Below are 20,750 nucleotides of genomic sequence, written 5' to 3' on the forward strand. Positions count from 1 at the left end.
ATCACTCCTCTTCCTCCGGAAAGTGAAGGAAGGAGCTGGACTTTGGCGTCTCTCACCTCCCAGGGTCAGGGATTTGTGAATTAGCGAGTGGCATTTTAGGGACTCTCTCCTTACACAAAAACCGATTCTTTAATTTTGTGCATTGAATACAAATGGATTGTTAATGGACTCCTATTTTTCCTGTTCAGTAGCTCCCAAAAGTTTTTTCTTCCTTTCCTATGCTTAAATAATTAATGATCTGTAACTGTTCTGATTCCCAATTCTTAGATCGTGACTTTTCAGACTTTTCGTTTTCTCTGAAAAATTTTAGGATTTTCTATTTATCCCTGGTATTCTGAAATTTTATGATGATTATGTATGTTCGGAAATTACCAAGGATGGGGAGCCTGGGTGGCTCCATCAGTTAAGCATGGACTCTTAGTTTTAGGTCAGGTCATGAGCTCTGGGTCCTGAGATCAAGCCCTTGAGTAGTCATTGTCATTGGGCTGCCCGCTCAGCAGGGAGTTCAGGTCCCCCATCTGCCCCCCCCCACGCACTCTCTCTCTAAAAAAAAATTTTCTTTTTAAAAAAGGGAAATTACCAAGGACAAGGAAAGGATCACTCAAAAGGAGCAAACAGTCCACAGTCCCAGCTACTGAGAATTGTTCCTGTTCCTGCTGGTCAAGCTACAGCCACCTAATTCATGGGACATGGTATAAAGGACTTAGAAGGGCACTGACGCAGTAGTGGGGCGTGATCAGCCGTACAGAAAAGGCTCAACTGGTTCCACCTAACAAAGCTTAAAAATCAATCCTCAAAGGACAGAACTGTTTTCAAGTTTCCTATCTGGACTTCAAAACAAACCTCAAAAATACTCCTAGAGATACAAAAATATCCGGCCCCCGAAAAGTAAATTTCACAATGCCTCGCCCGTATCTCACTCACATATATGTATACATCTCACTGATCAGGCCAGAAACAGGAAATTACGGGTCGTAATGAAGAGAAAAATCAATCTATAGAAACAGTGCCGGAAATAGCACAGATGAGAGAATTAGAATAAAACCATTAAAATCGTCATTATAATCGCATTCGGTATGTCCAAGACGCTGTGGGAAAAAGATCGAACATGGTAAGGAAGGACATGCAAAATGTCAAAACGCACACACGCCCACCCTTAAATCTAACCATTACGGATAAAAACTATAACTCTGAAATGACAACTGAACCATTGGGATCAAGAGAATATCAGATGTTGAAAAGAGAAAACTTTGAAAAAACAAAATGAATACAGGGCCAGAGAGCTGTGAGACAGGGTCAGACAGTGGGGTGTACCTGAGAGTCAGGTCACCGAGGGGAGGGCTGGAGGGTGGAGGAAAAGGAAATATCTGAAGAAAGGAGGGCGATGTCTGCGTTTGTCTTGTGCTGAGCGGCCTTCCCAGGAGCAAGGCGCCTGGTGCACACTAGACATAGGTGTTTGCGGCTGAACAAGGAGTAAAAGATGAGCACGTGTGTGGTGCTGCAGGGCTGGGGACCAGCAAGGACCGAGGGGAACATGCTGGGGAAGCACCAGCTGGGCCCAGTGGTGCCTCCTGAGCAGCCGGGGAGGTGGGTGCAGCGGGAGGGGTGCAGGGCCGGGGACCAGCAGGGATGGAGGGGAACACGGGGAGAACCCCCAGCTGGGCCCGGTGGTGCCTCCGGAGCAGCCGGGGAGGCGGGTGCAGCGGGAGGGGTGCAGGGCCGGGGACCAGCAGGGATGGAGGGGAACATGGGGAGAACCCCCAGCTGGGCCCAGTGGTGCCTCCGGAGCAGCCGGGGAGGCGGGTGCAGCGGGAGGGGTGCAGGGCCGGGGACCAGCAGGGATGGAGGGGAACATGGGGAGAATCCCCAGCTGGGCCCGGTGGTGCCTCCGGAGCAGCCGGGGAGGCGGGTGCAGCGGGAGGGGTGCAGGGCCGGGGACCAGCAGGGATGGAGGGGAACATGGGGAGAACCCCCAGCTGGGCCCAGTGGTGCCTCCTGAGCAGCCGGGGAGGTGGGTGCAGCGGGAGGGGTGCAGGGCCGGGGACCAGCAGGGATGGAGGGGAACATGGGGAGAACCCCCAGCTGGGCCCAGTGGTGCCTCCGGAGCAGCCGGGGAGGTGGGTGCAGCGGGAGGGGTGCAGGGCCGGGGACCAGCAGGGATGGAGGGGAACATGGGGAGAATCCCCAGCTGGGCCCGGTGGTGCCTCCGGAGCAGCCGGGGAGGCGGGTGCAGCGGGAGGGGTGCAGGGCCGGGGACCAGCAGGGATGGAGGGGAACATGGGGAGAACCCCCAGCTGGGCCCAGTGGTGCCTCCTGAGCAGCCGGGGAGGTGGGTGCAGCGGGACGGGTGCAGGGCCGGGGACCAGCAGGGATGGAGGGGAACATGGGGAGAACCCCCAGCTGGGCCCAGTGGTGCCTCCTGAGCAGCCGGGGAGGTGGGTGCAGCGGGAGGGGTGCAGGGCCGGGGACCAGCAGGGATGGAGGGGAACATGGGGAGAACCCCCAGCTGGGCCCAGTGGTGCCTCCTGAGCAGCCGGGGAGGGGGAGGCGGGTGCAGCGGGAGGGGTGCAGGGCCCGGGCGCGGCGGTGGGCGGCGCCCCGCAGCTGGAGGTCGCTCTGGGGCACGGGGGCGGCTGACAGCTCAGGGCTCAGAGCCTGCGGGTCTCCGGGGGCGGGAAGCGGCGCGGGAGGGGCCGCCCGCTGCAGGTTCCCGACGGGGAGCTCCGGGGAGGAGATGGGGACGACGTGGGGGCCGGCGCGGGACTCGAACCCGGGACCCCGGGGTCACGACCGGGAAGCACGCAGGCGCCCGGGGTCAGGCCCTTAAGACCGCGTGTGCGCAATCGGAGCGATGCCGCGCGGCCACGGCGTCCCGGAGCGGAGGGGACCGCGGGGGCGCGAGGCCGGGCGAGGGGACCCAGGGCGGCCCCCAGCGAGCCCCCCGCCCCCGCCCCCGCCCCCGCCGGAGCACCGCGCCGACTCTCGCGATGCGGCGAGGCCCCGCCCCCGGCGGCCGCTAAGCCCCGCCCCCGCCGCGCCCCGTGTCGTCATTTCCTGTGGGTCGCGGGCAAAGGGAGAAGATGGCGGCGCTGGGGGAGCCCGTGCGGCTGGAGAGGGGTGAGTGCGGCCGAGGCCCCGCGCCCCGGATCCGGGCTGCCCGTCGCCGCGCTTCGCCGCGCCCTGTCGCTGGGGGAGGGGGCGCCTGCGGCCCCCCGGGCGGGGCCCCGCGCGCTCCTCGGCGCCCGCCCTGCCGGCAGCGGCCGTGCCCGGGGCGCAGCCCACCCGCCCTCGCCGCCCACGCGCTCCCGGGGGCGGTGTCCGGAGCCGGGTCCCCCCGAGGCGAGCGCCGCGCCGGCCCCGCGGGCGGTTACGTAACGCGGCGGACGCGGCAGGTGCCGGGGCGGGCGGGCGGGCGCCGACGCGGCCTCGACCTGGGAGCCGGACGCTGCTGCTCCGCGGTGCGCCTCGCTGCCGGCCTCGCTTGGATAAACATTTTTTAAAGATTTTATTTATTTACTCATGAGAATACACAGAGACGCAGGCAGAGGCAGCAGCAGGCCCCACGCAGGAGCCCGACGCGGGACTCGACCCCTTGACCCGGGGTCACGCCCTGGGCCGCGGGCAGATGCCCCCCCCCGGCCCCCCTCCCGGCGCCCGAGTCACAGCATCTTTACTGACCGCGGAGCAGGTCCTCCGGGGTGTGACCTCCTCCTCCTCCTCCTCCTCCTCCTCCTGAGCGCAGCGGCGCTGTGCTCTGCAGATGGGAGCGGGGCTGTTCCCCGGTAGCGGAGCCGGTGGTGGTGGTGGTGGTGGTGGGATTCCGACGCGCTGGCGGGGTCTTTTGTGGTTTGCAAGCCGCAGCACAGACCGCGAGACGGCACCTCTGGCGCGTACTAGGGGGTGCTCACGGCTTTGGGTTTTTTTTTTTGTTTTTTTTTTTTGCTTTTTCAGAGTCCTTGGGTCTGTGACAGAAGGCTCAGCAGCTTGGTAGGGTGAATTCCTAGTGGCTGCCATGTAGCCGGACAAGACAGAGGACCCCCCCCCCCCCCCCACTGTCGCTTCTCTCCAGTTCTGGTTAACAAACACTCCCAGCAGCGCCCAGTGTAAAATTAGCGCCTTACGATCAGGGTCCGGAGCGTCTTCCAAAATAGCCAAAACTCAAAATTCAGTCGGAGGACATGTGAACACGTGACGAGGTACACTTGAGGTTCAGCAAAGAGTCGTTTCGTTTCCATCTCCTGTTGATTGGAAATATCCATATAGCTTACATGTGGTGACTTTGTAGGTTAAAGTAATCCATGAGCCAGCAGTCGGCGTTCACCAGTCATTTTAATTGTGGGAAATCAGAATGGGGAAAGTCTGATCCCCTTGCATGTGATCAACAGCGGTTGAAGCTTTTATTACCTGGAATCGGGAAAGCTACTGCTTGTTTCACTACATTTATTCCTACTTTTGCAGCCGCATACACAGGAAGGCCATGTTAATTCTATAAAGAAAACGTTCCAGGCTTGGTATAGTATAAAGTTTAGAGCTTTTTTCTTTTAAAAGGAGGCAAAGAATAATAGGTACTCTAGCCTCCTGGGGTACAAAAACACAGTTTAAAAAAAAAAAATAGAGGCAGTTATAACAGTGTTTTAACATGACTGAATCTTTTGTTTTGTTTTGTTTTAATAAAAGATGTTATTTACCTACTTGAGAGAGGGGGAGGAGCCAGGAGGGGGGCAGAGAGAAAGGGAGCAGCAGACTTCCCAGTGAGCGGAGGGCCTGACCCGAGGCTCATCCCAGGACCCTGAGATCACGACCTGAGCCAAAGGCAGATGCTCAACCGACTGAGCCCCCCAGGCGCCCCAACATGACTCTGAATCTTAAAAAATGTATTGATTTATAAAACACACTTCCCATGAGAATTTCCGAACATGTTTTACCATTGTTTTAACTGTGTTCCTGCCACTAACTGCATCTGTTGTTGAATGGTTCACATCCACATGTAAATTGTGGTTTTCTTTCAGAAATGAACAAGGATTTCCCTAGCACACAGTGTTTGTGCTACTCAGTGCTTTGATTACTGATAATGATAGATAAATTTTTAGTGACTAATGAGCTCCAGATAGAACCGTCAGCATTATGAAGCCATCCAATGTTCGTGTGTCTTCACATTTGAACCCCTGTCCTTTTCTGTGACATTTAGTATTTTATATTCAGTTTTCCTTCATCTCAAAGATAATTTTTTTCCAGATCTTATATGTATGCAACATAAGGCTCCTAATTACATAAAATTTAGCGTTCTCAGATTTTGCACTCCCTCCCTCGTATGTGTATTCACATACCCCCTCAAACATGCAAGCTCATACTCTTAGGCTTTTTTTTCCCTCTGTATTCTACATTTTTCTGGTTAATCCCTGAGTACTGAATCCTGTTACAAGGCATTTAACGAATCTTCAGAGAAAATGATCAGTGTGTGTCTGTTTGACTTTAGATATTTGTAGAGCAATAGAGTTGTTGGAAAAACTGCAAAGAAGTGGAGAGGTGCCACCACAGAAACTGCAGGCTTTACAAAGAGTCCTTCAAAGTGAATTCTGCAATGCTGTGAGAGAGGTGAGTAAATAGGCTTAAATTTACTGAACACTTGAGTTAATTGGATGTAAGATCATACTCTGAAATTTGGTCAGAAGTTTTTAGGAAACAAACTTTAGAAAATTTTAGAACCTATCCCTCTCATTTTTTGGAAAAAAAATTTATTGAAGTATAATAAACCTACAATGCTGTATGAATTTCAGGCGTACAGTATATTCCACGATTCTGTTCGTTATTCAGTGCTCACCACAATAAGTCTAGTCATCCTCTGTCCCCAAACGTGTTATGACAATATGAAAACTGTATATCCTATGCTATACATTTCATGCCTGTGACTTTTTTTTGTACCTCTTCATTTTTGGGGATTTTTTTTTAGAGAAATATTTTACCAAGATGGCATAACTTTGCCTAAAACTTGAACACACTGATTAACTTGACTTATACCTCAAATGTGGTATATTCTGAAATTTTAAAGCATGATGATATCTCTGGGTTTTACAGGTATATGAACACGTCTATGAGACTGTGGACATCAGTAGCAGTCCTGAAGTGAGAGCTAATGCAACTGCAAAGGTAGTTTTTTGTTTTTTGTTTTTTTTTCCAGCTAGTAAAAATGAGAAAATATATCATAAATGAGAGGTTTAAAATATGTAATTCTTAGATATTTGATAGGCTTATTTTGAAAGCTGATAACATGGATTATCCTTCACATCACACTAAACTATCTCAGATACAGAGAAGACATTTTTATCGGCTTTACAACAAATATTTTATCATACAGTTTCGATAATGCATTAAACATACACTTGCACACAAATAATACACATGTTAATACATAACTTTTATATATAGTATACATACTTTATTATTAATTATGTAATTTTTCATCAAAATTCTGAAATATATTATCCTCATTTTCTTGATGAGGAAGCATTACATTAGGTTATTTTTCTCCACACAGACAGCATATGGTAGAGCTGGATACACTCCCAGGCTGCTCTTTGCTTTTCTCCTTTACCTCAACTCTGCAAATACGGGGTAATGTCATAGGTTAGGTTACCTCTTCAGAGCTGCATATGACAGGTTTCAATGTGCTTTTCTGTGGCAGTGTTCTAGAACCTCCTATATTTCTAGCATCAATGTGTCTCATGTCTTGTTAGAATAACTTAGTATCAGCAGTAGGTGACTTACACTAGAACTAGTCATTAGCAGGTAATTTTGCCTTGATAGTTACTGGTCCATAAAAGGAAATATTGGATTCTCTGTTGAATATAAACACTTAAACATGTGGATATAGTTTGGAAGAGTATAAAAAGAGCTAGAAACTTGGCTTGAAATTCCTTAGTTTTATGACCTTCACAGCTTACTGAATTTCTTGTTCTATAATCTGTAAAACAAGGCTTCTTTCAGAGCTTGGAACCTAGTAGTAGTCAACACATCTTGATTTCCTTCTTGTCCTACTCCCCATTTTTGCTCATGCACCCTGATCTATCGTGAAAAATGGTACCAGATTACTTAATTACCTTTAAAAGCAGAATGAAGCCGAATAACCTGAAGCCAAATAACCTAACTTTGTGTTAGGATTAGTGTACATTAGCCTAAATTTTAAAGTTTTAAAGAAGTGTTAAAGTAGGGTTTTAGTCATAACTGGGTAGTTCACTAAAGCAACACAAAAATTCACATTGGTCACGTGTACCTGTCTTTTTCTCGATCCTGAATTATTTATTTATTTAGCATATAGTACAGATCATACAGCCGCCCAAATGACTGCCTAAGAACACCTATCTCCGTATAGGTTACTGTGTAGGTAGGTTGTGTCTTGTACAGAAGCTCCTTCCTAAAGGAGCCAGGCACAGGGCTGCTGGCTGCAGGAGGAGTTTTGTCATCTCATCTGCCAAGCGAGCCTGCTTGCCAATTGCTGCACAGCAGTTCTGGACACTGGGTGGGCTGAGTGACCTAACCAATCTCAACACCTCCTACATAGACACCCAGGGTATGCTTTCCAGTCATCGTTTCTAAAATCCCCTGTGCTCGGCTTTACCTTCTCCTCCAGACTGCCAGTGAATTTGTGAGCATGCAGACATCAAAAGTGAAGTAGTTTTTAAAAAGAGACAAAAGAACTGAAACAAAGATCCCTTTTTAAAAATATGTAAAATTTTCTTTGAGGCTACTGTGGCTGCATTTGCTGCCAGCGAAGGACATTCTCATCCTCGAGTTGTTGAGCTACCAAAAACAGAAGAAGGCCTTGGATTCAATATTATGGGAGGCAAAGAACAAAACTCTCCAATCTATATATCTCGAATAATTCCAGGTGGAATTGCTGATAGGCATGGGGGCCTCAAGCGAGGAGATCAACTCCTTTCTGTTAATGGAGTGGTATGGATGACTTTTATTCCTATTTGTAGTAACGCAGTGTAACCACTTGGGGGTGTATTTGAGTTATGGAAACAGAAGATAATGGGGGGGGGGGGGGACACGACACCAAAGAACCATAGTTTAGAAGTCCTTTGGGGAAATCCTGGGCAGTAGTATTCAGTACAGTGATAACTTTTTAAAGCATTTTAAGTGTGTTTTGCTGCTTTTCCAGTGTCAATTAGCAATTCTTAGTGTGATTTTTATGAAGTAATTAAGCTCTTTAGTAGTTAAGGTAATACATTAAATTAGAAGTCTGCCCTGATTTTAGTCTTACAGAATAGCAGTTGGCTAATTTACTTCTGACTTTGTGAAATAATCGGGCAAATAGATTGGTATTCAGAGTAATTATTTGAAACTTAAAAACCAGTTTCTGGGCTATAAACAGAATATGATTTACTTTTATTTTTATTTTTTAAGATTTTATTCATTTATTCATGAGAGGCACAGAGAGGCAGAGACACAGGTAGAGGGAGGAGTAGGCTCCACGCAGGGAGCCTGATGCGGGACTCAATCCCAGGACCCCCCGGGGTCACGCCCTGGGCCAAAGGCAGACGGGCAGACGCTCAACCGCTGAGCCACCCAGGCCGTCCCAAACAGAAGATGATTAGCCGAGGATTTCACATCCATTAAAATGATAAAGCCAGATTATGTCATAGGTTTGTAGTGTTTGAGATGATACAGCATTAAAACATTTTTACTTACGTGTATTTTAAACATTTTTGTGTTTTGAGTTACTTAACAAAACCTGGGATATTAATTGTGTGTGTGTTCATGTCTGTTTTTCTTTTCCTAGAGCGTTGAAGGAGAACATCATGAAAAAGCTGTAGAACTGCTGAAAGCAGCTCAGGGAAAGGTTAAATTAGTAGTACGATATACACCCAAGGTCCTAGAAGAAATGGAGTCACGCTTTGAAAAAATGAGATCAGCAAAACGCAGGCAACAGACCTAATGCAATTCAAAACTGTATATTCCATTTTGCTTTTAGCTAGAAAAGTTTTACTTGTGACCTACTGATGGCCGCAATGCCAGTGATTGTAAAAAAGAAACAGAAACTTCCCGTGAAATCCTCCTTGCCATTTTATAAACACCTCTTTTAACATTGTTTATGGTTCCAGAGATGCATACACTTTTTTCTGACAAAAAGTGAAAGGTGATGAGGGCAATTCTGTCCTGCTGTTTTTACAGGCCTTTTTCAAATGCAGATTTTGTCATAAAGTTGTTATAGATTTTTAAAAATGCTTTTTTAATATTAAAAAGTACTTTTACATTCTTAATCTTTTTTTAGGAAAAAAAGTTTTCTTCATTTGGCTGCTTATTTAAAAGTAACAGTTCTCCAGCTCTTTTTTTGCTTACTCTATTTTTTTTAATGTGTAAAATTTCTTTACGGTTTTCCAAGAAATGAAACATAACAGTCTCAGCTACAGCAGCAGTTCACTACACTATCAGTGTTAACACCACTGCTGCATTTTGTACTTGGAACACACATAATATATATAATCAGTGGTAAATCATAACACAAGAGTGGAAATTTTTTACTTTTATTTAAACATAACGTATAATGAATATTCGTTTATACTGATTTATAAAAGTTTTTAAACACTGAAACAATCATTGCTAAAATATATATTCTTTCATAATATTTGAGCAGTGAGGCAAGAGGATGTAATTTGGTTGTTGGCATTACTGATTATATCTCTGTTCAACAATAGATCATAAATCATAAATGCAAAAACAGGTTCAGGTTTCATCTTTTGCAAATTTTTTTAATGCTATTCATTTTTATTTAAATATATTTCTTATATTTTGGTTTTTGCATTCCTAGAGATGAGCCAGTTAGTTTGTGCCGGGAAATAGCAGAAGCAAAGACGAAATACTACCTTTAACCTCACTAGCCTCAAGAGTTACACACTCTTAACTAGCTCACTTGGAGAATTGACTTTAAATAGGAAGAAGATAGAAGGATATGCTTAAGATATATAGAAATTATGAGGTGATCTATTCCTAAGAGTCTGCACACTCTTAAGTCAAAATGAGTAGGAACTCATTCATACCGAGATGGTTGAATGTAGAGATGTGATCTTTGATTCAAAGGATGGGAATTCTGAGAGATTCTTTGATTTGTCCACTGGATGTCACTCTTTTACTGAAAGGCAGCTACTAGCGTAGGACCGTGACTGAGGTCTTTTTAAAGGTGGAAATTACGAGTCAGAGGTCATTTTCGGTCCCAACTTATAGGAACATTTGTATGGTTTATAAGAATTTTAAGTGACAGATGCTAAAAAGAAGATAATGGGTTGAAATGCATAAGGAATTTATCCTAATTACCCTGTAAAAAGTGGGCATTCTGTAACATTCCTTCAGGAAGAATAGCAATGTATACCTTTTTCTGCATGTGTGTGAGCACTGTGAGTCTTACAAGATTATTCCAGTTTTCAATGATTTTCAGAATAAAAGTCAATCAGCATTGTTATTTATCATTTAGGTATTGAACACTGGATTGCATGGTTGAATGTGTCTTTAGTCCACTACAAAACGTGCTTGTATTGATAGGATCATGTTGTTAAATTGTGTATTTTCAAAATTAATTGATGTTTTAAAACGTTGAGACCAAAGTAGTGTAGAAGAATTATGGACTTATTTTAATTTAATTGTAAAGTTATTAGAGGTATTTGTTGTAGAGCTTTACATTATTAAAGAGAGAGATCGGTGCATATAAAAACAGTAATATTAGTATGCTCGTATTCTTGCATTACAGGGTAAATAAATCCTGAAAAATCTTACTTTAGTATAGCTACAGCTGTAGTAGCTTTTAAGGGCGTGTCAACATTTCATTATAAATTATAGCTTCCTGGTTCAGTATCTCTGCTGTTTCAGAACTTTCAGCCAAGTTCAATCTTTTTTGGTGTTGAAACTTAGTAAGTTGAGTAAGCTAATTTTTTTTTCTTCTGCAGTAATCCACAATCTGTTCGTTGTGTGGGTTGGCACTTATTTATAATTCTTAAAATAAGGATAGCTTAAAGGAGCCAAATACAGTAGTTTTGCTTGCTACTGTTGAGCATGAGTAGCAGTAGTTTGTTTTTGTTAATGCAGTTTTCAGTGTATCCCAGAATTTTAAATCTTGACCATAGAAAAATTCATTCAGTGGCAAAGATGTACAGTAGTGGTCTTACTTAGCGAGAGAGTGAAGGGGATTGTCATCTAGATTCATGAACGTAACTAGGCACATTATAAGTATAAAATAAGCTTTTGATTTGTAAATTGTAAACTACCCAGTTTCCATCTGTTTTCTTGGTATTTCAAAATGGGTGGATTCAGTGGTTTCTCAACCTTCACTGCACATTAGAAAACCCCGCAGAGCTTTAAAAAAAAAAAAAACTCTAATACAGGAGTCCCATTCCATAGCAGGTAAGTTCAGAATCTCCCAGGGTGGGACCAGATACTTACTTTTTTAAGCTTTCCAGGTGGTTCTAAAGGACATGTAGGGTAGAGAACCACTTGCTTTCCCCTTTATAAAATGCTCTAATTACACTGGACTCTATCTGGAAGTATCAGAACAGAATAGTTCAATTTATAGCTACTGTTTAGTAGCTGCAAATACAATAATTGATTATCTTCCTTAGTACTTTCTTGAGGAATAAAAGATACTTGGCATTCCTTATTTGGGAAGTAATTATAGTTTTTCTTCTCTTTTTTTCTTTAATTGGCCAGTAGTTTAATGTCTGTCATCTTTCTGCCCCCTTGGCCTTTAAAATTCAACAAAAATAAATTTATTAATTGAGAAAGCCTATTTAAAAACTGCAGATGAGAAATGCTGTCGTTGATAATTATGTACTGTCTTCATAGGGCCACTTTATCCATTAGTATACTAGATTGTAATGGCCTAGTTCTTTGGGATTTGGTAATTCAGATGTGTTTTTAAAAAATCATTGTCTTCTACTAAATTTTTTAGTTCTTTTGCTCAGTACTTAATACTTAAGTAGTTTGGCTCAAGTACTTTGTTTACAATTTACATGGATATTATAGCATTTAATGGCTATGGCTTATCTGAAAAGAATGTCAGCATGACTTGGTGTAGACTTAAAAAGAATACATGTTGTGAATATTTTATAATGTGGAATGATCACTGAAATACCAAGGACTCTGGTAATTGTGTTTCTTGAATAAATGTATGTTTATGAATTTTCTAACTTTTGTTGTCTTCTAACAATCTGGTTTTACACTTTCTGTTGTCCAGAATTTCCCTAATAGCGTTTCTCCAACGGTTGTTGCAGTTTCTTTGATGATGAAATAGTGGAGAGAACCAAATTGCTCGCTCATTAACTTTCCAAGAACTTCCAAACTAATTTGTATCTGGACATAGTCTTTAAAAATAATCAGCAACAACATGCTTCTACTTTAATTCTTTGGTTCGAGGCAAAGAAATACACTCCAACTAGATGTAACAGGTTTTCGATAGATGACTTCATTTACAAATTTAATTCTGATTCTGAGGTTTATTTAAAATAAACTTGTATTATGTTCTTGTGTGTTGGATCTGGGGAAGAAATGGCGTAACTGCACGATGAATGTGTTTCTGGAAGGTCTGTGTAAGACGGCTAATAAGTAGGGGAAAGGGCGTAATGTGTGATGGTTACCAGTGAAGCTTTGAACTCCCGTATTTTGTCTTTCATAAAATATAACTACGGAAAAGATTCTCGTGTGTTCTTTTGAGAGAGGCCGCGTGGCCTGGTCGGCGCCCCGGGCCGGGCCCTGTGATCTGGCGGGCGGGGCTTCCCGGGGCTTCCCGGGGCTTCCCGGTGCCTCGGTGCCTCGGTGCCCTGGTGTGTCGGGGCAGCAGAGCCTGAGCCTGAGCCTGAGCCTGAGCCTGAGCCTGCCGCGGGGAGGCCGCGTCTGTGAAGGCCCGAGCGGCGGTGGTTGCCCGGGAGAGCTCCGGGGAGTCAGCGAGCGCAGCCTGCGGCCTGGCAGCCCCGGTGAGCAGGCCCTTCCTCGAGGGCAGCCTGCGGCCTGGCAGCCCCGGTGAGCAGGCCCTTCCTCGGCGCCTGGGAGCCCGCCCTGCGCTTCCAGCAGCGCTCGGAGGCCCCCCAAGGACGGGGACGAGGCCCTCGAGGAGGAAGGCGCCCAAGGACGGGGGTTTGCCCGCTCGGGCCCGAGACCGACGGAGACTAAGTGCAGCGGCCGGGCCGGGCCGGGGCCGCCCTCCGTGAGTCCTGCCAAGGGCAAGTGGGGCTTGTTGGGTCGGACCCGGCGGGACGGGGCGTGGGACGGGGCGTGGGACGGGGCGTGGCCCGGGCGGCCGCGGGGCTGCCGCGAACGGAGCCCGGGGCAGGGGCGTCGCGCGGCGTCGTGGCTCCAGGCGCGGTGGCCCGAGCGGGGTGGCGGGGGCGCTCGTGTCCGCACCCGCCTTCCAGGGACGGCAGCGCCGCGGCCGCTCGGGTCACCACTGTGACCTTGATGAAGGGGTCACCAGTGGTGCGTCTTCTGTGCGCTTTGTTGGGGCACATAGGCTCCACCTGCGGGAAGCTCCAAGACCACGAGCTGAGCGGGAGAAGAGGTGCGTTCCCACGGGTCCGTTCGGTGAACGCGCTCCCGGCTTCAGGCGTCTCTGAGAAGGGCGAGAGGGCGGCAGCGCGCTCTGCGTGGACCGCGGGGGCCCGCCTCGCCCTCAGCTGCACCAGGGCCCCGGCTCCCGGCCCGCCGGGATGCTCGTCCCCACGGCGGACCCCGTGCCCGCAGCCGCCCCTCCCCCCCCCCCCCCCCCCCCCCCCCCCCCCGGGAGAGCGGCCTCCGCGGGGCCAGGGAAACCACGAGCCGGGACTCGAGCCTCGGGGAGGGCCTGGGCGCCCCGTGACGTCTGAACCGGCGTCTAGATCCTTTCTGAGATGTGCGAACTTCGGGAGAAGGGGAGCTGTACTGCAGACATTTTCATTTTAAGGAAGATTCTTGAGAGACACAAGGAGAGCCCAAGTGCCCCACTTGTGCTCTCGGTCAAATAAAATTTATGTTTTTATTTTTTAAAGACTATTTATTCATGAGAGACCGAGGCAGGGGGAGAAGCAGGCTCCACCGGGGACCCCGATGCGGGACTCGATCCCGGGACTCCGGGGTCGCGACCTGGGGCTCAGCCGCGGAGCGCCCCGGGCGTCCCAGATAAAATATTCTTTAAAAATAAATGTTATTGAGGGCGGAGGGCGGCACTGGCACAGCCCCCCACCCCCACCCCCACCCCCACCCCCACCCCCACCCCCACCCCGCGCGGAGCCGCAGGGGTACCTGCGCCGTCGTCTTCCTCGCAGCCTTTCGCACTCGGCCACAGGAGGGCGCCCGCGGGCCGTCCTTCCCGCTCCGCAGCCCTGCGCTCCACGTCGGGCCCGGCCGAGGCCCCGTGGGACCCGGCGGGCGGGCGGGCGGCTGCGCCCCCTGCCGGCGGCCCCCGCGGCCTGCAGCCCGGCGGGCCCAACCCAACCCGCCCCGCCCCGGCCCGGCCCGGTCTGCCGCCGCTGGCCCAGCCCAACGCTGCCACCGGGGCCGCGGCCGCACCGAAAGGCCCTCCCAGCCTGCACTGCGTCCCGGAGGGTGGCAGCGGGAGGGCCGCGGGGGGGAGGAGGAGGGGGGGAGGAGGGCCGCGGGGGGGGGGGGGAGGAGGGCCGCGGGGGGGGGGGGGAGGAGGGCCGCGGGGGGGTAGGAGGGCCGCGGGGGGGGAGGAGGAGGGCCGCGGGGGGGGGGGAGGAGGAGGGCCGCGGGGGGGGGCGGGAGGAGGGCCGCGGGGGGGGGGCGGGAGGAGGGCCGCGGGGGGGGGGGGCGGGAGGAGGGCCGCGGGCGGGGGGGGGAGGAGGAGGGCCGCGGGGGGGGGGGAGGAGGAGGGGCCGCGGGGGGGGGGGGAGGAGGAGGGGCCGCGGGGGGGGGGGAGGAGGAGGGCGCGGGGGGGGGAGGGGAGGGGCCGCGGGGGGGGGGGAGGAGGAGGGCCGCGGGGGGGGGGGAGGAGGAGGGCCGCGGGGGGGGGGAGGAGTGAGGGCGCGGGGGGGGGGAGGAGGATGGCCGCGGGGGGGGGGAGGAGGAGGGCCGCGGGGGGGGCGGGAGGAGGAGGGCCGCGGGGGGGGGGAGGAGGAGGGCCGCGGGGGGGGGGGGAGGAGGAGGGCCCGCGGGGGGGGGGGGGGGAGGAGGGCCGCGGGGGGGGGGGGGGGAGGAGGGCCGCGGGGGGGGGGCGGGAGGAGGGCCGCGGGGGGGGGGGGTAGGAGGGCCGCGGGGGGGGGAGGAGGGCGCGGGGGGGGGAGGGAGGGGGCCGCGGGGGGGGGGGGGGGAGGGCGCGGGGGGGGAGGGGGAGGGCGCGGGGGGGGGGGAGGAGGAGGGCCGCGGGGGGGGGGGAGGAGGGGGCCGCGGGGGGGGGGGGAGGAGGGCCGCGGGGGGGGGAGGAGGGGGGGGGGGGGGGGGCGGGGGGGGGGGGGGGGAGGAGGGCGCGGGGGGGGGGGGGGAGGAGGGCCGCGGGGGGGGGGGGAGGAGGGCCGCGGGGGGGGGGGGGGCGGGGGGGGGGAGGAGGGCCGCGGGGGGGGGGGGGGAGGGCGCGGGGGGGGGGAGGGCCGCGGGGGGGGGGGAGGAGGGCGCGGGGGGGGGGGGGGGGGGGGGGGGGGAGGGGGCCGCGGGGGGGGGGGGGAGGAGGGCCGCGGGGGGGGAGGAGGAGGAGGGCCGCCGGGGGGGGGGAAGGAGGAGGGCCGCAGGGCGGGGGGGAGGAGGAGGGCCGCGGGGGGAGCGGAGGAGGGCCGAGGAGGGGAGGAGGGCCGCGGGGGGGGGGGGAAGGAGGGCTCGCGGGGGGGGGGAGGAGGAGGGCCGCGGGGGGGGGGGAGTGGCGCGGGGGGGGAGGAGGCGGGCCGCGGGGGGGAGGGAGAGGAAGGAGGGCCGCGGGGGGGGGGGGAGGAGGAGGGCCGCGGGGGCGGGGGAGGAGGATGGCCGCGGGGCGGGGGGAGAGAGGCCGCGGATGGGGGGGAGGAGGAGGGCCACGGGGGGGGGGCGGGAGGAGGAGGGCCGCGGGGGGGGGGGGAGGAGGGACCGCGGGGGGGGGGGAGGAGGCGGCCGCGGGGGGGGGGGGAGGAGGAGGGCCGCTGGCGGGGGGGAGGAGGAGGGCCGCGGGGGGGGGGGAGGAGGAGGGCCCGCGGGGGGGGGGAGGAGGAGGGCCGCGGGGGGCGGGAGGAGGGCCACGGGGGGCGGGAGGAGCACCACAGCAGCCGCAAGGGTGCTGCGCACCTTCTGTGGTCACATAACAGCTTCTTCTGTACAATCTTTTCTTTTAAATGCAAAATCAAATGTATTTTATAAAATTCAAAATTTTGTCACCGAGGAGACTCAAACAGTCCTAGAAGGAAGCCAGACCTCCCTCTGCAAGTTGCCCACAGCCGAGCCTGGGCGGCCACAGGTGGCCCCGGCTGGGCAGAGCGGGCAGGTGCGGCGCAGGGTCGCGTGGTGTCATCTCAGGCCTCGACTCCCGACCACATCAGTTGACTGGGGCGGATCTTTGGCTTTCGGCCTCTTCCTTATCTTCCCCGGGGCCCAGACAGGATGTTTGATGGAGAGAAAGGTCCTTTCAGAGGGGACGGCACGTTCCGTAAATAAACCAAAGACCATCTGAGGCCTTGCGATTGTCTCGCTTCGTGGGACAGTAAATGTGTGAAGAATTTTCTCTTTTCCCTACAAGTTAAAAACACAGAGTAACCCGGCTGTGGAGCCACTGGCGCAGGGCGTGGCTCACTGGCTGACCGTCCCCCTGTGTGCCTGCCTCGTCCTCCCTCCTGCACGCCGGGGTTTTACACACGTGCTGCGCGTGTCCTTGTACTTCTGGCGCTTCCCAGCCCCCAGGAGGCAGCGGGCACCACACGGGCTGGTGCTTTCTGGAGGTCCGCGGCCCGTGGATGGCCTGGGCCAGGGTGGGCATGATGTGCTGCTCCTCCACGGATCCCAGAGTGACACAGAGCTGTGGCCCGTTCTGCAGCCTCAGGCAGGTGGTTGAACAAGCCTTAAGGTCCTTTCTAGCCCTAAGTTTTCTAGATTCCATAAATTAAGGTGGACTGGGAGGCGCCTGAAGGGAGGCGGGCCTCGGCAGAGGCTCTTCGGCCGTGGACACGCACCTCGGACCCCAGGGAGGCCAAGTGGCCAACAGCCCCGCTGGGCTGGACCCGGTCAGTGACCAGCACAGCAGCTGGAGACTCAGGAGACAAGGGACTCTCCGCGGGGGGTCTCCCCCAGCCGGGGATGGAAGCGCCCTTCTGACGGACACTCAGCCACCCTCGCCCTTCCTTCTCTCCGGCCTGGAGTCAAACCTGTGTCTCCGTCCCTCGTCCCGCGGCTCCGCGTCTCACTCTGCCCGTCCCCTCCCCAATTTCCCCAGAAGCATCGCCCTCCGTACCCTCCCGGCTCCCCCAGTAGGCCGAGCCATCCTGCCGTCGGGTTTGCTCCCAGGGAGCCAGCGGGCACAATCTTCTAGCAGAGCGTGGGACACTGGGGTGGGAGACGACCTCGGCATCGGGGACTTTGAGGTACTGAGTCCGGGCCCACCCCAGGCCGAGGGCATCAGAACCAGTGCACGGGCCAGTTTTAGGCATCTTCCTCCGGTGTTGACGGCGGACTGCCCTGCACTAACCTAAACTCTTTATTCCCCAGCAGAGCAGAGTCTCAGGAGTAGGAAGGTGGTAAAAATTGCTTGGACAAAAGAAAAAAAAAAAAAAATCCAGAAAAATGTTAGAAATCTTCGCAAGTTTGTGTTATTCTCAAATAAAAGGAGCAAACTGGCCAAGTGACGATAATATGTTTCTCTGTCACCTCGGGGCACCTGGTGGGTTCAGTGGGTAGAACATGTGACTCTTGATCACCGGGGCATGCGTTCGAACCCCGCACTGGCTGTAGGGCTCACTGGAAACTGTGTGTGTGTGTGTGTGTGTCCGTCACCTCAAGGTCCTCCATTCACGCTTTCACATTGAAATTTTTTAACTTTCCTCATTGTCTTCTATGAACTGAACTAATATAGTTTAACACTAACATGAAGCCAAAAAGAGATTAATAAATAGTAGTAAGAGTTTGCCGCCCAGCTCCCAGAGCAGTATTTTTGGCATCTTCCTAACGCCCAACACCACTGACCCAGTCTCCATTGCTTTCTTTGCTCCTTTCTCAGGTAATCTGGAAAATTACAGACAGTTGGTAGCTTGCCTGTGTTTTAAAAAGCGTGGTCTCTGCACCTAACTCTGGGAAAAGAACAAGGGGTGGTGGAAAGGGAGGTGGGCGGGGGTGGGGGTGACGGGCACTGAGGGGGGCACTTGGCGGGATGAGCACTGGGTGTTACGCTATATGTTGGCAAACTGAACTCCAATACGTAAAAATAAAAAATTAAAAAAATAAAAATAAAATTTCAATGAGCTTGCTTAAAGATAAAATGAATTTGGGATATTAAAAAAAAAAAAAAGCATGGTCTCTGACTTTTTGGTTTGTTTCAAAAAAGATTGTAAAGACATTTCAAAAGCCCGAGGATTGTTCAAGTTTTCATCGTGCTCGCCCCTCCTTAGTGTGAGGAGGGTCGTCGTAGCTGCCACTGGACAAAAAGAAAGGCCTTGGAATTACCCACGCAGGGCCTGGCAGTGTCCTCGTGGACGGTCGTCGGCCTGCAAGGCGGGAGCAGGATGTGCAGAGCGTCCTGTCTTCTCTCCCCACCCCCATAGCTTCTCCTGCCGCCTCCTTTTCCCGATTCCTTCCCAAGTCCGTTCCTGCAGACAAAGAAGAACGTTCCAGGCTATTTCGGGAGCCAGGTAAGACCTCGCCCAGGGCTGGTCCTCTCTGTGCGCTTTTCTGTGAGCTGCACACATTTTGCACGTAGTTCTTTGACGTGGCTGTCTCGTGCTACGGTCTTCCTCACGTGTGCAAAGTTTTATTGGGAATCCTGAGAGAGTAAAAAGGAACCCAAGTCAGTGACTGAACTTTATCAACACTTTGGCCCTAACAAATCCTCAGTGTGACTAGGTTATAATCTTTCTGGACTTCCTTTCTGATTTTTTTTTTTTTTTAACCTTTACTGTTGCGCGGGTTACAGTGCCTGGCTTCTGTGACGCGTTTCCCCTCCGTCTAGGTCGGGCCGGTACTTGATGCACTGGGGCCTTGGCAGCCACATGCGGTTCCGTCATTCAGAAGCTGTTCCCTTGAGTGTCACTCTCCTCTTGGGAGAGATCAGGATGAGAAAATCAGGTTTGCATGAATTTAGGATTAGGCATGAATAGGCAAATATTTCTGATATTTACCTAAATGTGTGGAAATGTGGGGTCAATATGGGTCTTCAGAACTATTGAAAAGGGTCTCTGAGCCCCGCGATGTCCAACCAGGTCTGGAATCTAAGGACTCTTTGGTGACGTCTTGAAAAGGGCTGGTTTCCAGAAGCCTCGCTGCCTGTCCTCACATCCCAAGGGCTCTCAGTTCTGCACAAATAGCAGTAGACGAAGTGGGCCCAGAAGCCCAAATTTGGCCACAAGTGCAACTGAAGCGATTATTTTTAGTATGTCAACAATTTTGGGGCGCCTGGGTGGCTCAGCGGTTAAGCATCTGCCTTGGGCCCAGGTTGTGACCCCGGGGTCAAGTCTCACATCGGGCTCCCCGCAGGGAGCCTGCTTCTCCCCCTGCCTGGGTCTCTGCCTCTCTCTCTGTGTGTCTCTCATGAATGAATAAATAAAATCTTTAAAAAAAAAAAAAGTAAAAAAGTTTCACATTGTTATTTTTTGTGTTTCAAAGTGATTGTTGTTGTTTTAAATTATCCCTAAAAAATAGGTCGTATCCACAACAGGACCACTCTAGGGACAGTGAGTCACGGAAGAGAAGGACACGTGGGTGAAAGTGCCTATTTAAGACCAGGATGGAAAGCCCGCAAGCCTCTGAACCAGCGCGGGAGCTCCGCTAGCCCCAAATGCAAACGTGGAGGACTCACAGCATAACAGCAGCCCTTGAGGACTCCAATGTCAGCTATAAACCGCATTGCTGACGGGTGTGATAGTCTTTCTTTATTCCCTGGATCTCTCATGTTTTGAAATGTTTATGTACATGTACATGTCGATACCCATTTATACATATATGTATGCAAATCAATATGTCTTTAATAAACATGTTCAGCTTATAACTTGGAGTGGCAGGTTTGGCACTCGTGCTTTTATAGAGTCAACAGCCATTTTTCATGTGATTGCCTCAGGTCAAAAATTTGGGGGGTGCCTTTTGGATGCAAAATAAGATAAACCTGAGTGCCCAGGACTCTTTGTGGACCATTCATTCCAGAAAGGGGAGCATTTTTTTTTTTGCCTTGCAACGGGCTCTTCTAAGCTCATTCTGCAATATAAGCTTCAGTATGAGCTCACCACAGAGCCCAGAAATTTGCAAGTGCTTGATCTTAACTTGTAGGAAAAGATGATCACCTTTGAGGTGTGTCGTCCCTGTGAATTTCACATAATCCTGCAAGTAGTTTTCCAAAATAATCAGACTTCGATAGGCACTTAGCACCTATAAAACGGGGCTGGGAAACTATGGCCCATGAGCCAGAACTAGTCCAACATCTATTTTTGCCCAAAAAGTCTTATAGGAACACAGCCAGATCTATTTGTTTATATATCATTTACGGCTGCTTTTATGCTACACTGGCAGAGTTGAATAGTTGTGACAGAGACCATATGGCTGGCAAAGCCCAAAGTATTAACTATCTGGCCCTAAAAATGAAAACAAATATGAACAACCCGATAGAAAACAAACAGGCAAAG

At 51.7% G+C, this 20,750-nt stretch overlaps 3 protein-coding genes across 3 annotated transcripts; 2 read left to right on the forward strand and 1 right to left on the reverse strand.

The window, feature by feature from the left end:
* The first annotated feature begins 3,059 nt into the window (after positions 1 to 3,059).
* On the forward strand, positions 3,060 to 12,680 carry LIN7C (lin-7 homolog C, crumbs cell polarity complex component). Its single transcript, XM_041730318.1, has 5 exons — positions 3,060 to 3,117; positions 5,477 to 5,595; positions 6,076 to 6,147; positions 7,741 to 7,950; positions 8,783 to 12,680. Exons 1-5 carry the CDS (start codon positions 3,081 to 3,083, stop codon positions 8,936 to 8,938), a joined length of 594 nt encoding a protein of 197 aa, XP_041586252.1. The 5' UTR covers positions 3,060 to 3,080; the 3' UTR covers positions 8,939 to 12,680.
* Positions 12,681 to 12,784: 104 nt separating this feature from the next.
* Positions 12,785 to 15,898, reverse strand: LOC121476541 (basic proline-rich protein-like; the record flags this gene model as incomplete). The annotated part of the gene is given in 7 exon segments (XM_041730632.1): positions 12,785 to 13,591; positions 14,260 to 14,426; positions 14,527 to 15,047; positions 15,050 to 15,097; positions 15,100 to 15,225; positions 15,228 to 15,668; positions 15,671 to 15,898. Coding segments are annotated over 7 exon segments (1,971 nt in total), but the record flags the coding sequence as incomplete, so codon positions are not given.
* A 278-nt stretch (positions 15,899 to 16,176) lies between these two features.
* Positions 16,177 to 20,006, forward strand: LOC121476357. Its single transcript, XM_041730317.1, has 4 exons — positions 16,177 to 17,806; positions 18,467 to 18,770; positions 19,088 to 19,203; positions 19,777 to 20,006. Exons 1-4 carry the CDS (start codon positions 17,710 to 17,712, stop codon positions 19,938 to 19,940), a joined length of 681 nt encoding a protein of 226 aa, XP_041586251.1. The 5' UTR covers positions 16,177 to 17,709; the 3' UTR covers positions 19,941 to 20,006.
* The last annotated feature ends 744 nt before the right edge of the window (positions 20,007 to 20,750 follow it).

Source organism: Vulpes lagopus, chromosome 15 (genome assembly GCF_018345385.1).
Source record: "Vulpes lagopus strain Blue_001 chromosome 15, ASM1834538v1, whole genome shotgun sequence".
Taxonomy (NCBI): domain Eukaryota; kingdom Metazoa; phylum Chordata; class Mammalia; order Carnivora; family Canidae; genus Vulpes; species Vulpes lagopus.